General features: G+C 49.4%; 1 protein-coding gene across 8 annotated transcripts in view; it reads right to left on the minus strand.

The window, feature by feature from the left end:
• The window catches only part of UXS1 (UDP-glucuronate decarboxylase 1), a 94,836-nt gene that overhangs the window by 10,626 nt on the left and 67,451 nt on the right, over positions 1 to 16,759 (minus strand). For all 8 annotated transcript variants that reach the window (XM_017847729.1, XM_017847728.1, XM_017847732.1 and 5 more), the window contains 2 exons: positions 8,691 to 8,810; positions 843 to 886 (listed from right to left, as the gene is read on the minus strand). In XM_017847729.1, coding sequence (XP_017703218.1) covers positions 843 to 886; positions 8,691 to 8,810 — 164 coding nt within the window. The remainder of the gene's footprint in view (positions 1 to 842; positions 887 to 8,690; positions 8,811 to 16,759) is intronic.

Raw genomic sequence — 16,759 nt, forward strand, 5'->3', positions numbered from 1 at the left:
TCGGGGGCTGCCCCGACCTGCACCACAACAGCCACCATCTCACCCTAGTGCCCCTAGGATGGCGCCAAGACAGCAGGAACAACACTTCCTGATCGACAGGCATACTGGAGTATTTGCAATGAAGAATGAAAATATATGGGTCAAAATACAGAACTGGGTTTTATAACAATTCAGGATACCAGAAACTTTCACAGAATTTACAATAGCCACATATTGGTGGATGCACTTTGGCATACGCAACTGCTTCTATCCTAACTACTCTGAGAATCCATACTGCCTTCTAAAATTAATCACCAATGGAATGGAACAACAAAACAGTGGATTTATAGGGATTGCCAAGAAAACAATAAAAATCACCACGTGAATCTATTCAAAAAATTTATTTTTATCTGCATTTAGTTTCAGCATGAAATTCAACATGAGAACACTATCTACCTTGTGCCCTCCACAAGGACTACCTCTTCCACCCCGCGAGCCATGTTTGCAATGGGTCAGATTCTGGCATTCACAGGTTTGCTGGATGTATAAGGCCATCTCTTAACTTGGCCTGTGCTGAAATCACCCAAGTCACCCTCAGAGCTGGGCAACTTCACCCCTACACCGCTAGGTGGCAGTAAAAGATTAGCACATGAGTCACAATAGTCATGGAGATGAATGCAAATTTTAACTTTTAAACAGAGAACAGCAAGTATTCCCATCATAAAATTAAACATTTTTAATCAATATATAGTGTTAGTGTTGTGGAAATGGAAATGGTTAATATATACAAGACACTGAACTGTCTGTCAAGTAGGCCTGCTCCAAGGCACTGCTAAGGCTGGGGCAGGGCAGGACAGTCTTACCTGACGTACTGGAACGCCCTTGTCTGAGACCCGGATCCGTATACCTGGAAGGTAACCAACAGTTAGGCCTCCTGAGAAAACCACACCAGTACTGGGTAGGTGTCCTTGGAACTTCAGGGGACACAGACTGACCTCGAAACTGATCCCAGGGGGCAGTGATGCTGACTCCCAGCATCTGGCGCCACATCCCGCACTCTACTTCGAGACCATGCCCCGACAGTGAGACGGGGGCAGCAACACCTAAAGCGTGCACCTGGTATAGATGCGTCAAGTTCTCCCTCCAAAGACAGTGCCTGAAGGAATTTGCTTCTGCTGGAGTCTTATGATGTGTCAGGCATCATGTGAGGCTCTGGGGGCTGTGACCTCAGAGTCCAGCTAGGTGACAGATCTACACACAAACAGTAACACGTGCATTTAACTGGGGTTCCTCACTCTGACCGGCCAACAGCAGAGCCGGGGACGCCGCCCAGGCTGGTCCACAGACTGTTTGGGATGAGGCCGGTATCTCCTGGTATTGTTACAGCTAGCTCCCCAGGAGATTCTAATGTAAGGCCAAGGTGGAGAGCCATGCAGGAGACTCTGAAACTGACGCGGAGGTGGCAGGAGGGAGGGTCACATTCTCCTTTGTTTCCACTGCACATTTGCTCCACACTTCATAGCTTGGCTTGTGTTCTTTGCTCTGCCAGCCAAGACCCTCTTGTCTACTTTCCACCTGGCAGAGTGCTACTTATCCTTTAGGGACAAGCTCTGACGCCATCTCCTGGAGAAGCTTCCTCTGGCTCATTCCCCAGGGAAAGCCCTTTGCCGACTGCCCCCAACCGTGAACTCCCCAGAAGGACTGGTGTCCAAACCCTCTTTGCCCTGCTGGAGCCCAGCACGATGCGTGGTGCGATACTAGCATGGGATGAGCATCTGCTGAACGACCTGCAGAGCGTCACGGATCACGCCACTCACTGAGGCGGAGATGGCAACACAGGTGCTTGGGGAGATCTCCTAAGTGCAGCATCGCAGGAACGAGAGTGCCCTCGGAGGTTTTGTTTGCTTGTGTGCCTTCCCGTGGTGGAAAGCAGGCAGCTGGGAGGAACGGACTGCCTTTGGGAACAAGCTTGATTATAACAACCCTGGAGCCTCCTCCTGCCTGACAGCAAAAAAGAGCCCCTGCCAGCAGCTCTCAGAACAGCACCAGCCCCCTCAGCCCCAGACACTCAGCCCGGTTTCCCTGGAGCTCCTACCTCCAGCTCTGAGAAGGAAAAGGGGAAGGAGCAGGTGGGGAAGAAAAGCACATGCATGGCTGGATGCGGTGACTCACGCCTGTAATGCCAGCACTTTGGGAGGCCAAGGTGGGCAGATCACCTGAGGTCGGGAGTTCGAGACCAGCCTGACCAACATGGAGAAATCCGGTCTCTACTAAAAATACAAAACTAGGAGGGTGTGGTGGTACATGCCTGTAATTCCAGCTACTCGGGAGGCTGAGGCAAGAGAATCGCTCGAACCTGGGAGGCAGAGGTTGCAGTGAGCCGAGATCACGCCACTGCATTCCAGCCTGGGCAACAAGAGCGAAACTCTGTCTCAAAAGAAAAGAAAAAAAGCACATGCCTCAAACCTCCTGAATGCCTTATTTATTTAGCAGGTTCAAAGGCTATCTCTGTGTTTTCTTAATAAGCATTTACATATGCCAATTTCACAGGTGTATCAGTTCTATCTATGTAGGTTCTGTTCTTGGGGGTAAGGCCTTCCACTGAGAAAAGGCTGGGGATACTGAGGAATGGAATGGAGATTCCTGTCAACATAGAAACTACAGCTGCAACAAATCTCAGTAAAGGAACATTGAGGAAATATGGGTGTGGGCCTCCTGGAAGCAGAGGGGAATTCCTTGAGTTCTGTCTGAACCTGATTCTCCGGCCTGGCTGATCCTTCTGATACATGTGAGGAAGGCAGGAAGTGGTGGGCCTGATTTGGTAGGAGAGGAGGTCCACCTACGGCCAGCTCCCTCAGCCTGGAAACTCCCCTCTACACCAGTGCTGTAGGTGTAACTTTTTGTTTTTCACAACCTTATTTTGGAGATGAGGTGATGGAAGGTCAAAGTGCTGCAGTGACCTGCACCCAGCAAGAGTCAAATTTATCTTGACTCTAAGTTCAGGATTCTTTTTCCCGCCCTATTGTGTTCATAACTTCAGAACTGCCTGTACAATTTTTTTTTTTTTCAAACTGTGGCTCTCAGGCTGGCACCAGGCCATTCGACAACCTCACTGTAGTGAGTATCGGATTTAGGCAACTCCCGCGTCACAGGCTCCTCCACAGGTGGGTCTGGGGCTGTGCTGCTGTCCTGCCCGTTGCCTCTGCCTACGTCCGGGGCTCTGCTCTCAAAGCTGAGCGCACAGATGCACCTCTGCTACTTGTTTTGCACCTTCCCACTGCACTCAGCCAGGGTCACTGCGATGGTGGGCTCACCAGTCCGCCAGTGCATTCCAGCCACATTCACAGAAAGCCCACCTTTGTGCAGAGTGGCAGTGGCCTTCAACAAGCCAGCCGAGGCCAGTCTTCAGCCTGATCTGAAGCCCAGGCTCGCCCATCAGAGCTGCGGTATCCACGCACACGCCGCCTCTCAGAGAGGAGCCATGGAAGAGCACAGTGGCAGCTTTCTCTTCCACCCAAACGTGCGGGCCCCAAGCCCTGATGGGAACACAATCCAGGGAACCACATGCTGGGGAAGCCCCGGACCGGGACGAGTTAACCAGGCCGCCAGGGTCAGGATGTGAAGAACCACACCAGGTACCTGCTCAACCAAACAAGGGACTTGTGGTGGAGACACTCAGCGGCTTGAATGTCACTTCAGCCCAAAGGGCTGCAGTCTGCGAAGTCCAAAAGGCTCCCGAAATAACCTGCAGGCTGCTGGGTATTTCCCACTGTTGCCTCATTCAAAGCGCACTGGAAGGAGATTTACAACTGTGGGCGCACTTCCCTGCCCCTGCTCGCCAGGGGCAGCTCCCCACCCAGCCAGTACTGACACAAGGTTCATCTGCAGACACCACGGTCACTGGGCAAGCTCTGCTCCCTTCAGATTCGGTGACACAAGCCGCTCAGCAGCACCCCCTCTGAGGTCCCACCTGATGTCCACAAAGCAACTGGGCCTCAACAAAATAGTCCCTAGTACAAGAGGCAGCTGTTCTGCCAGGAGGCAGTGGAAAGGCGTGGATCCCGTGGGACGCCCACTGCACACCCCGACAGGCCTTGCTGACAGAGTCTTGAAAGTTTGTATGCTCCCGTGTGTGCATTAGGCTAAGACGCAATGTCAGTGGTAGCCTGGAACACTTCCTTCCTCGTATCCTTAAGAGTCCTGCTGGATTTCAGTTTCTATAGCATATCATATCCATCATCTATACTTGGGATTAAATTACCCTCCCTATTTCACTAACACAGTACTTTGCAACATGAGGATTTGTAATTCATGTGTGAAATATTCAGTGTACTAATGTGAAAATGTAAAGTAAAAGAAAGGGGTGTGTGTGCAAGAGAGAAGATGCTATGCAATTATGCCCCATCCAAACTATCTGTCTTCCCTGGGCTCTAGAACTCAACTGCAGCCCGTGTACAGCCCTCCCAGCGTGGTCTGAGGCCTTCCATCTCCCCCACTTCAAGATAAGGCCCACAGGGACTTGGCACAAATTGGGTGTGCAGCAAAATCCAGGGCATGATTATCACAGCGATCTGGTGTGGACAGTTGACGTCAGCAGAGCTCCCTCAGCCTCCTCATTGTTCTTCTAACAGAAGACAGAGTGTGAGATTCGGTCCCTCTGGCTTCATTTCACAGAACAGGAGAGATGCAAGGAGATTCAAGCAAGAGGCAAGGCTGCCACGGGGGGCCGGGGAACGAAGGGCTGTGTGCAGGTCAAAGCAGCATGATGATCAAGGAGTCACCAACAGGGGAGAGGACCAGCCGGGGGTGAGGAGTAGCAAGGAGCTCTCATGATCACTTGGCAATGTCCCCAGCTGCTGTGCTTTATGTGTTTAAGATGTGACAAAGATTCTTTGCTTGGCCAAGCTTCATTCAGGCTCTAGTACCTTCTCCTAGGCCCATTTGTGCACTTCCTTGTAAAATCTAGTTGTAACAAGAACCCTGCTAAGTCAGTTTAGAGAAACCCTTACCCTCGATATCTCACATTCCTCACTCCTCATATCCCCCAGAGTGTCCAATCACCCTGGCCTGTCATCAGCAAGAATCCTGTTAGATTGGTTTAGCTAGAATCTTCTTTACCTCTGAAGCTTCCTCTTCATCATTTTCCATCCACTCGTCTCCTCCCTGCTCCTTGGCTGAAAATTCTGCTTGCCTGTACTGTATTTGGAGCTGATCCCAGTCTTTCTCCCCCTGAAAAATCCCACTGCAGTGATCCGTATTCCTGTCATGATGGTCCTGAATAAAATCTTCCTCACCATACTTTAGTACCATTTAGTAACTGTTTAACAAATCCTATGGCCCTCTGCCACAAAGGCCCAATGTAAGAATCACTTAACATACCACAACATCAGTAAAAAGGCTAAACATCATACCAGCTTTGACTTGCTCTTAGAAGTATGACTTTTCCAAAATTTCCCTTTGGAAGAATAGCAAGGCTTTTAAAATGATATAGAATTGGATTCAAACCCCAATTCTGCCACATCTGACCTGTCCTGGGCAAATCCAAACCTGGGAAAAATCATGGAAGGTGGAAAGCAGAATGAACCCCTCCTGTGAATGTGCTGTAACTCAACCGTGGGCCAAAGTCTCTTCGAAAATAAACTTAGGACAATAGCTCTACCTGAACCATACTTATCTATTTTCTAAGCTGAGACGCAAAATTGGTTGAACTTCTACATGATTCCACTTAAAATATAGCTTTGATGTATGATGCACTTAACCTAGTGACATACTCCCTGAGTCCTCCTCACAGGCATCTGGTACAGCAGCGAGTGAGATGCTAAGACAGGCATGAGGAATCAGCTCAAAAACACAGCTGCAAGGTAAGCAATCACACCCATCCAGCTCGGAAAGGGAGGAAGAGACACTGAGCTGTTTCCGACCACCCTTGAAGAGGTCTTCATCTCGGAAGTGACTTGTTGGAAATGTAGCAGAAAAGGAAATAGGTGGACACGCCTCCTTATTTCCCTTCCTCAATAAACCAAGTGTTTCTAAAGACAGGCTGGCTGAGGCAGGCCTGTGAGTCTCTCCCCAGACCGCTCCACAGAGCCATCTGACAAAAGAGCAAGGCATGGTATCTCAATTGGACAGAAAAGAATGAAGTCAGTGACTTCATCAAATTCTTGCTGGGAATTAGAATTGTGTGTGACAAAGGAAACAAAACACATTCTGAAAGGCCTCCCTCGGGACTTCTGCCTCCTGCCACCAGAAGGTGCCTACAGAGACTGAAGCCCGCCACGTTCTGGATTAACTGCAGTCATGGATGGCTCCAGAGATCTTCTCCCTTCTGTCTCTGGCACAAAAGCTTGCTCGGTGTGAAGACAACACATAAATTATCACCTCTGCCAACAATGCATTCTTGGGGCGGCTAGGGGATACCGGGAGCCCCGGCTGCTGCCAAGGAGGCACTAAATCAAGTTGCTTCTTGGAGGCTTTCACAGTTTACTCTGCACACAAAGCAGCTCTCATCTCACAGCATGAGGGAGTTTCTGAACAGTCACTAAAAAGGCACCAGGCTGTCCTCAGATGTGGAATTCTCAACTGATCAGGTGGACTAAGGGGTTCGCAGGGCACAGCACGAGCTCCTCAGAACCCCAAGCAGCAGCAAGAGGGGAACATGAGATGACAGGAGGTTTCACCACTTCCACTTACCATAAAGGAAAGCGGCCACTACAACGCAGTAACTAGTCCACCCAACATTTCTCTCCTGCGCCCATGTGCCTGGTGGTCTTCTGGGAGCCGGGGATGCAACCATGAATGAAACCAAGTTCCTGGTTTTGAAGCGCATACACTATACTAACAGGGATTGGGGCTGGAAAATTCGTATTTCAGTTGGTTACAAGGGCAGTGAAGACAATTAACATGGTTATGGTAACCAGCCTGGTGCCATAATGCAGAGAAGCATCAAGAAGTTTCCCTTAAGGAGAGGATGAATGAACAAGAATGCCTGGAAGAAAAGCAAGATGCTCCTGGGACAGGCAGGAGCAAGGGAGCAAGGCAGCGAGGAAGCCCGGCCTGAGGGAAGGTTCGGAGGCAACAGGGCCTCGTCCCATGCTCTGCTGGAGCTGCAAAGCCACTCGAGCTTCTGACCTCTCTTTACAAGGCTCCCTCCAGCTGCGGGGTTGAGAGTACACAGGACAGGGAGAATGAGAGTGGCTCCAAGCCTATGGCAATAAATAGGGGTGGGGCGGCAGCAGTGTAGACCAGGGACTGAAGTCTGGATCTACCTGGGTAGGGCATGGCTATTAGGATGTGCTGGTGGATCTGTGCAGTGAAGGAAGGAGAAGAGCCATGTGTGGTCACAGAGCCTCCATCTGGGGCACCAATATACCACTTAGTGACAGGGGGACATGGGAGAGCTGGCATGGGCTGTTGGGAGCCTAAAGCTGGAGTTTGGACTCACCTCTTCCCTGGAATGCATTCAGCGAAACTCAGCTATACGACGCAGTTGCCCTCCGGGAGTCATCCCACTGTGTAACAGGCTAGGCTTTTGGTTCTACCTTGGCAGCAGAGCAGCTAACACAGACAAGGAGATAAGCGCACCACAGACAATGCTCATGAAGAGCGGGGGCTCTGGCTTCAAACCCAGGCTACCACTGTGTGGCCACCTAAGCCTGGGCAACTCATATAACCTCTGCGCTCCAGCATCCTCGCCTGAAAAAGGAGGGGAATAATGTCACCTGCAGATCATGGGACAGAAGAGTGAGCTAACATGATCAACTGGTCAATGGGTAGTCGCATATGTACTACACAGAAATACACAAGAGCTTTAATTCTTCCCCCTGGAATACACTCAACTGATAACGAACCATCCTACAGGATTTTCAGAGCAACAGGATGCAAATCGACTCCTGAGTCCTACCAAATGCCACGCTGCAAAGGGCTCTAGGAGGCTACAGATCAGAGCAAAGCAGCCTGGGCAGACAACCAGGAAGAGGAGTGGCGGGGAGGTGGGGTGGGAGGGAGGATTAGCAAAACCAAACACGCCGGCAGGCAGAGCCTTTCACCAGGCAGGCCTGGGGCACTCCTTCCCAGAGAGGCCAGAGGGCTGTGGGGACAGGTCTGGAATGAGCAGCCCACCCTGACCCCAGATGGTATCTGAGGGTACCAAGCAGTCACTGTCGGCACAGACATCCTTGCCACACACTCGGACCACTGACCACAGATCACTGGGACCTCTGCTGGCTCCAGAAGTTTCCCTGGGTTGAGGGTGGCCAGTAGAGGATGGTACTGAGGGCCTGTCGGCACTGTCAAGGTGATGGCCCAGCCTGACCAGATGCGGTTCACCTCCTCACCCTACCAGTCCGGGCTTCTTGGTCATCCGAGGCCACCCAGTACAGGCACACCTCTGGCTACAGCCAGCAGGCCAAAACTACGTCGGGGAAGGTCTTCACAGGCCGGCTGGTACAGGCAGGCAGACCTGGAGGCATGGGCAGAGACCTCAGTGGCCATGGAGTGCAAGGTGACTCAAGTTATGTGGAGCAGTCATGCATCTGGGTTCTGTCCCCGTGCCTGCCTTCCCCCTAGTGGAGGGCAGCGGGGATGTACACAAACACGACATGGCAGCTTGAGAAGTGTCACTCCCCGAACCGAGATGCACTCGTCCCTCATCCTTTGTGAGCTGACTTCGATTTGGGATGCAATATGTTCCCTGCGTGGAGGCCAGCACCTACCGTGAGCGGCTCCCCCTGGAGCGCCTGCAGGATGAAGTTGCTGACCACCCGCCCATCATTCATGTGCATGCGTGGTCCAAAGGTGTTGAAGATTCTGGCCACTCGTACTTCCACGCCTTCCTGGAACAGAGAGAAGAGGAGGTCAGGCGTGCTCCCCTGCGTGGTCCATGCGATCACTTTGCATTTCCAGTGTGTTGCATGCAAAGCCTGTCAGGAAACGTTCTGCTTCCCATTTCAAAATGGAAATGGCTTTTTTGTTCTGATTCCACAATGTGCTCATTATAAACCAATCAGGAGACTACACCGGGCTATATCAAAGAGAGTCAAAGCTGTCCCAGATCTCACCACTGAAAGGCCATCAGCATTAGCATTTTGCTAGAAAACCAGCTAGATAAACAGTGCAAGGATCAAAAAACTTCTGTTGATATACATTTTTTTCCCAGTTAAATATATATTTTCCCAAATGGGATCACATTATGAATATGGTTTTCTAATCTTTTTCACATAATATACTGTGCAAATTTATCACTCAATAGAGATTTGGATGTCAATAAATATTTAATAGCTGGGGAGAAATAAAAGAAAGCTATCTCAGGAAAAGGGGACACAGAAACATTCTTACTGAGTGACCTTGCACCTACACTCTCAATCCGTTTGACTGAAAAACATCCATTTTAGTGAAAAACTAAATACAACTTAGTGCCCAGTATAGGTTATTAGCTAGTCGCCTGGAAAGAGAAACATACTGACACCGTTTAAAACAGTCATCCCTCCTGTTCATTTTCATCTCTATGTTCATTTTCTTCTATGTATTTTTTAATGCTTCTATTTTTACTACAATAAACATGTATTACTTTTGTAATCCAGAAAAGCCTGTTTTCAAATATGCAATCGGGGAAGTGCATATCTGAATAACAAAAGCCTGTTCTAAATGATCATGTTTAATTATTTCACAGACCGCTTTGCCATGGATGGAAAAATTAAATATTTTCATCACAAACTCTGAATTAGTGGGCTTTTACAGTGCATGAGGACCTGGGGCTCCTGCTTTTCACTGCGCCCGTGTGTCTGTCGTTCCCGCTCCACTGCTCACTGCCCAGGCAGGCCACCAACTCGGTCACAGTGAGACTGGGAAAAGAGTCACCTGATCACCTCAGTGTTTTGACATGTAAGCACAGGCCTAGTGGCTGTATTAGGTGCCAGTTATCACTACCAGCTGAAACAGTTCTCTTTTCAATTTATACCAACACCTTAGGCTGGCATGGGCTGGGAGTGGGAATCCAACAAACCCTTAGCTAACAAGGCTTACTTAGCACAGAATGTCTCCACCAGTAGAGCGAGTTAAAGGGCAAAAGCCGTGAGCCCCAGCGGCCCCATCAGCCCTCTCAGTGGCTGGAGTGACATGGCCGCCACTTCAGCCCACAGCAGCCTTGTCCATTTCCCTAGCCTTGTCAATTTGTTCCACAAACCCGGGCGGGTTTTTACGTGTGCTGTGATATGAAAAAGGGTGGGAGGCATGGAAGCACACAGTTAACTTTTTAAAGCCAGAGTGCTTGATTAGTGCTAATTCTTCCCAGCAATACACTGTAATACTTCACATGAGCCACTCAGTTACAAAGATATGAGCTAAGTCCAAGAATAAATCAACCCTTTTCTCCACCGAACTAATGAGTGTATTAAAAAGAGTGGGGGAGCAGAGATGCTGTTCTCAACAGAAAATAACTCAGAAGTACCCACTTGCATTTAATTGATAAGATGAGGAAAGAACCAAAGTGAATGGATGTGGCTTTATTCTAGGAAGAGACTGGGAAAACCTCAGCACATTTACAGTAACCCAATGTGCCTGGCAGGGGAAAAGCTCAATGGGTTAGGCAACATTTGCAGCAAATCAAATGCTTTTGTATTCTTGACCTTCCCTTTCCACAAAACAACATTCCAGAACATGGCCTCATTAGGATGAGCAGATATTAACTGGCCAATCCATAAACAGGTCTGCTTGCTGTGGCTTTTCTATTTGGGTCTGTAATGGTTCAGCAACAGAGGGCAGCCCTTCTACACAGGTGCAACAGCTGTGAGTGCAACAACACTTCTAAGAACGTGAGCTCTCAGGGCCAGTCTACACCAGTAAGATGGGCTACTCATGAAGCCGAAACTCCTCACATGAAAACAGACAGGAACCCGAGGCTCACTCCGGTTAAGACCTGCTCTCCTCTGGGATGATGGTGTCTTCTGGAGTTTGCATGCCCATCTATCCCTTTCTAGGTAGCTTCAGGGAACCCTTGGCCTTCACACAAAGGTGACCCCCAATCAATCTGAATAGTCCACTTGCTGCTGAATCCTCATTCCCACTGGTCCTCACGGTGGGACCATGTGGGCAGGCGGGGGGACAGTTGGTGGGTGCCAACACCACTGTTCGTGGTGGCAGTTAATTGTCACCCACATGCATGGCTTGGAGGAAGGTATAGTTATTCCTCATCTCAGAGCTGAGGAGAGGTCCAGGGTCTGACCCAAAGCCACCTTCCTAAGAAGGGAAGAGCCAGGCTGAAAACCCAGGAAGGGCACAGCAGGAAACACTGTCTCATTTAAGGGAGAGCCTACCTCTGAAGGACCAAGAAGCAAACACATTCACGAACCCCTGACTCCCACACAATGTTCTGCCTGCGAGTGGTCAGGCCCTGCTGACACTGAGCTGGTGCCTTTGAGCATAGACAAGGCTGTCAGTCAGAAAGCTAACTGATGACTCATCCGAGGCACCGCTGGGTTTCACTTTATGCTCTGTGGTTCCGTCCCCTGTGGTGACCCATGAGTCATGGACAGCTCCAAGCATCAGGAAGGTCAAGACAATTCCTACAAGCCTAAGCTGCGCCAACATAGAACCAACGGAAACTTAGAGAGGATGGATGCTCAGGGCCCTGCACAAGGTGGAGGCTGGAATGTCTGGATGGCCTCATCTCATCCTGGGATTCATTATCCCAAGGAAGTCACTTCAGCTTCTAAGACTTGAGATCCTCATCTTTGAGATGAGGACAATAATATCCATTCTACCTACAACACAGGAGCTGAAACACTGAAACTGTTTTGAAAACTGCCATCATTATCATCTACCTCCAAGGGATGGTTCTCAACCCAGTAATTGCCCTTGACCTCTGTCCCCAATTTTCTGATGACATTAATTTACCTTGAAGTGACAGTGACCACGTGTGGAATAGCTCACAAACATTGCCACCAGGACACTAGGATTGCAAGGGACAGGCTGAGGCTCCCAAAAGCCCTTTGGAAACACCAACTAGGCTGGCACCAAACGCCTCCTTGCCTCACGTGTAGCAGCTGAGAGAGGAGTGAGGGCTTGGGTATGCAGGTCCTGAGACATGGAGCCAACTCACAGCAGGCCTGAGAGGCAAGAGGTGATCCAAGAGGAATAATGAAGGTACAGGGATTCCTCCCTCCCCACATATCTCCTAAGGACAGAAATGTTACCAGCAGGGATTACATGGTGTACACAGTACCTCTGACATAAGTGATTTTATCTTAGAAAATGACTCCATTTCACATTTCAAAAGGCATCCAACCAACATGGTCTAGATGTTTGTGTAATCAACAGAGACAACTCCCAACCAGATTAAGGGCATGACCCTTTACTGTCGTCCTCACCAAAGGGCTTAAGGGCCATAATGAACAGGACATCTACAACTCGAGATGGCCATCTTGACAGGCTCCGTCTTGCTGTCACTCACGATCAGCACCCAGCATCTGCCGCCAAATCAAGGGCTCTTCCATGCAAGATGATACTGTGCATCCAGATAAGCCCAGAACCCTCTCCTTGTCCATGTCACTGTCCTTGGACTGGTTCATTAACCCCTTTTCCTCTCCCCTTATCTCTCAATGTTAAATGTTACTCTGTTTGATGTGGAATGTTTAAACATTTATATATTAAGTATACTACTAGGTATGGTTTGCAGTACTGACTGACCTGTGGAGTGACTTGAGCCTGTGTGACCACAGCTCTGATTACCGAGTGCATGGAAAGTACTAAGAAGTCCCTCCTTGGAAACTGCATAGAGCACATGGATTTTATGATGGAAATAGTATCAATAAAAGCCTGACCTTGTGGAAAGACACAAACGTTCATGGACCTGGTTATGTCTGATCTTGTTTGCCCTGCTCACGACACATGGGTTCTCCCTCAAAATTTCTTTTAAAATGCAATCGTTCAGTGGAGAGTACAACAGGTCCCCAAATAATATCATTTCATGATAGTACTGATGAGAAAAAAAATCGCCTCCTGCCTGGGGCTACTGTCTGCATGCAGCTGGCATGTTCTCCTTGCCCCACGTCTGCGTGGGTTTTCTCTGGGTATTCTGGTTTCCTCTCACATTCCGAAGCTGTGTATGTCAGACAAGTGGGCTGTTCCAGTGGTCCCAGTGTGAGTGAGTATGCCCTGTGAGAGGGTGGCATCCTGTCCAGGGCAGGCTCCTGCCTGGAACCTGGAGCTGCTGCGATAGGCTCTGGCCACCTGAGACCCTGTAAATAATTATCTTGTTTTTATTTGTCTTCCTTAGGTGGATGGCTCACATTTATTTCAAATCCTTAATATCACAAGTGTTTTAGTCTTCATTTAGAATTTGGGTGATGTTTTGTGACCAGAAGTATGCCTAGGAACTTAACTCTTGTTTATAGCAACTAGTCTGTGCTACTGCTGATTTTGTTCTATGTCCTTCTGCTGAAAGTAGCAGTTTCCAAGAACCCACTGATGCTGTTAAGTGATGACTTTCTGTGCTATATCAAGCCACTGAACACTGTGACATGATCACTATATTCGCTGACGGAAGGTACTAGTAAGATACTAGTGATAGAAGGTGGAACAGAGCCCTGCATAGTGGGAGCAGGTGCTGAAGGAGGTGCCTGGGCATATTCACCTGTAGGGAACAGGATGGAGAAATGCCAGGAAGTGCACCTAGGTTCAGCAGCCCAGACTCTCTTTGATGCTTCCCTTGGAGAATTACGTGCACATCCCTAAAGTAACAGGGTCAGGCTGTGAGGACCGAACCCCCTAACTTCCCTAGGGCCTGTCATGCATATATCTCGGGTTCTGCTCCCTACCTGTGGATAAGACTAAGGCCACTGCAGAATTGCAGAGCTCACTGTGCTGAAGCACGATTCTCAAAGGTGCTAAAAGGTTCAAGTTGACTCAAGGGGTTGGCTGAGGAAGGGGGTCCGGGAGGGGTGTGTCTACAACTGCTTGGCCGTCTTCCTCAGCACTCCTGCTTCAGCATCAACAATCAGCTGACCTTCCTGAGGTCTGCTCTGCAGCAGGCCAGGAGGGGTGGATATCACTCTGCCAGTGTCCAGGTGGGACAGGTGGGATGCGGCCAGCAGGCACCCAATGAGTGAGTCACAGGGCCAGGAAGCCAAACTGCTATTGGGCAGATCCGGAGGACAGGACAGGCCCCCTGGGGTGTCAGTCCTACCCATGGAACACTGCACCTGGTTTGGCTGCTTATTTTTTTTTTTTTTTCAACTCAGGTAGAATATATATACCAACTCTTTGACTTTTTCAAAAGTACTGTGATGCCAGGAACTAACACAAAACCACACCTTCAGGGCCATTAGACTAGGTGATTTCTGAGTTTGCTTTCTTTCCACTCTGCCATTTGCTGGTTTTATGAATGGTGGCCTGTTTTGCAGATCCAGCCCAGTGGGTGGGCCACAGACCTCAGAGTCAGACTCATGAGGGGGCAATGAACTCAAATGCACACTAAGCACTGACCGCAGCCTACGGGGGAGGCCCCCACATTTATCAAGCCACTGCGTCCAAATCGTGCAGAGGCGGCAATGTAATTCCTCCCTGGCAAGTTCAAACTATTCGGGAGAGGCTCTGCCCTTCGATCCCAACCTCCATCTCACTCCATCCCACGAAAAAAAATTCCAGGGAGTTTCTCTTTTCTAAGGGATGTGTGGTAGATTTTCTGGAAAGTAAAATTCTATTTTGAATACATTAGGAAATTTCATTCATTAGAAGCAACTCAGAAGAGAATCCTTAGGTAAAGAGAAATTTTTCTATAAAAAATTTCTCCTACCTCTATCTTGTTTATATTTTCAATCTTTATATATTACTCAGAGTAAGACATATCCACATACTATATAGGATCTTGACAATAAAATGACAATTTATACTTAAGAGGGGATACATTATTATGTATAAGAAATTAAAGTTGTTAAAATAATGAATTAAAAATATGCCAGACGTACTATTCCACCTGGTTCATCCTGCTCGATTTTTTCATTTGTCTCCAGACAGCATAAATCCTAACACAAAGTTTTATATTTTCTCCCCAAACTATCTGAAAAGGTCACACGTTTAGAACTATAAACTGACAAGGTCACGGTGCAGCTCCCGTTGCTGAATCTCCCAGCTGAGAGGTGCAGGGGTGACGCTAGCGCAGGCACGTGAACCACTCGTTCCGGGCACCGTCCCACGACTGTGCGAGCTGCAAAGGAGCCTTGGCACCTCTGGACTTGGAGCTGCATGGTCTCTTCTTGCTCACTCATGCTTCCTCACCTGCTTCAGCCTGCAGGGATAGCCAGGGAGTGTGGGGAGGAGCAGGCCCCACAGGTAGCCAGCTGAGGGTCCCAGCCCCACTGATGGGCTAGGGACCTGGAAACCAGTTTTGGAGCCCATTCTCCCATCTGTGAGAGGGGCTGACCCCTCCCACCTCAGAAGGGGCTGCGGGGAATTAACTGAGATTAAACGGACTGAGCCCTAACAGAGGCTGAGCACGCAGCAGGCACTCCAGCCCCCAGTTCCTGCTCTCTCGCAACACCCACAGCACGCATGCAGAGCATCCTCAAACAATGTCACCTCCAGACAGGGGCACGTCCGAAAGGCACAATGCCCTGCAGGCCGCTGTGCTCAGAACACAGTCACAGTCCCAGAAAATAACAATCACTTTGGAGTTGCTGCCCCCAAAGAGGTCCAGTGATTTGCCCCAGACCAGGCCATGGACAGAGTTCAGACCCAATGTGGCAGGAGGTGCTTGGACCCACCCTTGCTGCCAGCTGTCACAAAATCCTGAGTTAAAGAACCATCTCAATGTCTTCATCCTAACGTTTTATATCTCTCACAATCTTCACATAGTGGTGGTTGTTTTTTTTAATTTCCCCCCTTATGTTTGTCTCTAGCTGGGATTACGCATAGCAATTTTTCTTTTTTCTTGCTTAATCAGTATTTTCTTATTTTTCTATTCCTGACAAAATATCCTGCCACAGCAGGAATTGAAACCTGTCTCAGCTGTGAGGTGTCTGCTCCTATGCGCAGAGAGGAAAGGCACCATTTTCCTCCCTCCTTAGCACCCATTCAGACAAAAGTGGGAGTGAGCATTTGGGTACCAATCTTAGGGCCCAGAGGGGCTTGTGGTCTTGGATCCATGGCTCTTCCTACAAGGCAGCACAATATTTACAACATGAATAATGGGACGGAAGCTGGGAAGAACACACTGCACCTTCTTCACAGGCCTCCTGGAACTCAGGCAAGACCACAGTGACCCTCACAGGCTCACTGCTCTTGGTCACGTCACTCCTTCCTCATCAGGAAACCACAACCTCCTCCTGTCTGCCTCGCAGCCACCAGAACTGGACAGGGCTCCAGCACCCCTAGGGTCAAGGGCACGGCCACTCCCTGACATAACGACTGCACAGTGGGAATGGGTAGGCTCCATGGGGAAGGCGGCAACATCACACCTGCTTCACACCTGCTTCACACCTGCTTCACACCTGCTTCCATGCCCCCCTAACGTGCCACCAGAGGTGGGCCTTCCTTGGTGCTATTTCTCACCTGGGCAGATGCAAAGTGCTAAGTAGAGTGTGAGCCCCAGTGAAACTACAGATCACTGACCTGTTGGCCAAGACCCCAGGTTCCACACTCTCCTTCCTAGCAAGTGCTGCACCTGTCTTCCGTGGGCCAATGCTCAAGCCTCCCGGTGTGACGGAAAGCAGCAAGTGTGGTTCCCACGTGAAGAGCCCACGGCACCCGTGTGAAGTACACTGTGAACCTGGCCACAGAAGTGACTCTT

The sequence above is a fragment of the Rhinopithecus bieti genome, unplaced genomic scaffold (assembly GCF_001698545.2).
Source record: "Rhinopithecus bieti isolate Rb0 unplaced genomic scaffold, ASM169854v2 scaffold_29830, whole genome shotgun sequence".
Classification (NCBI taxonomy): domain Eukaryota; kingdom Metazoa; phylum Chordata; class Mammalia; order Primates; family Cercopithecidae; genus Rhinopithecus; species Rhinopithecus bieti.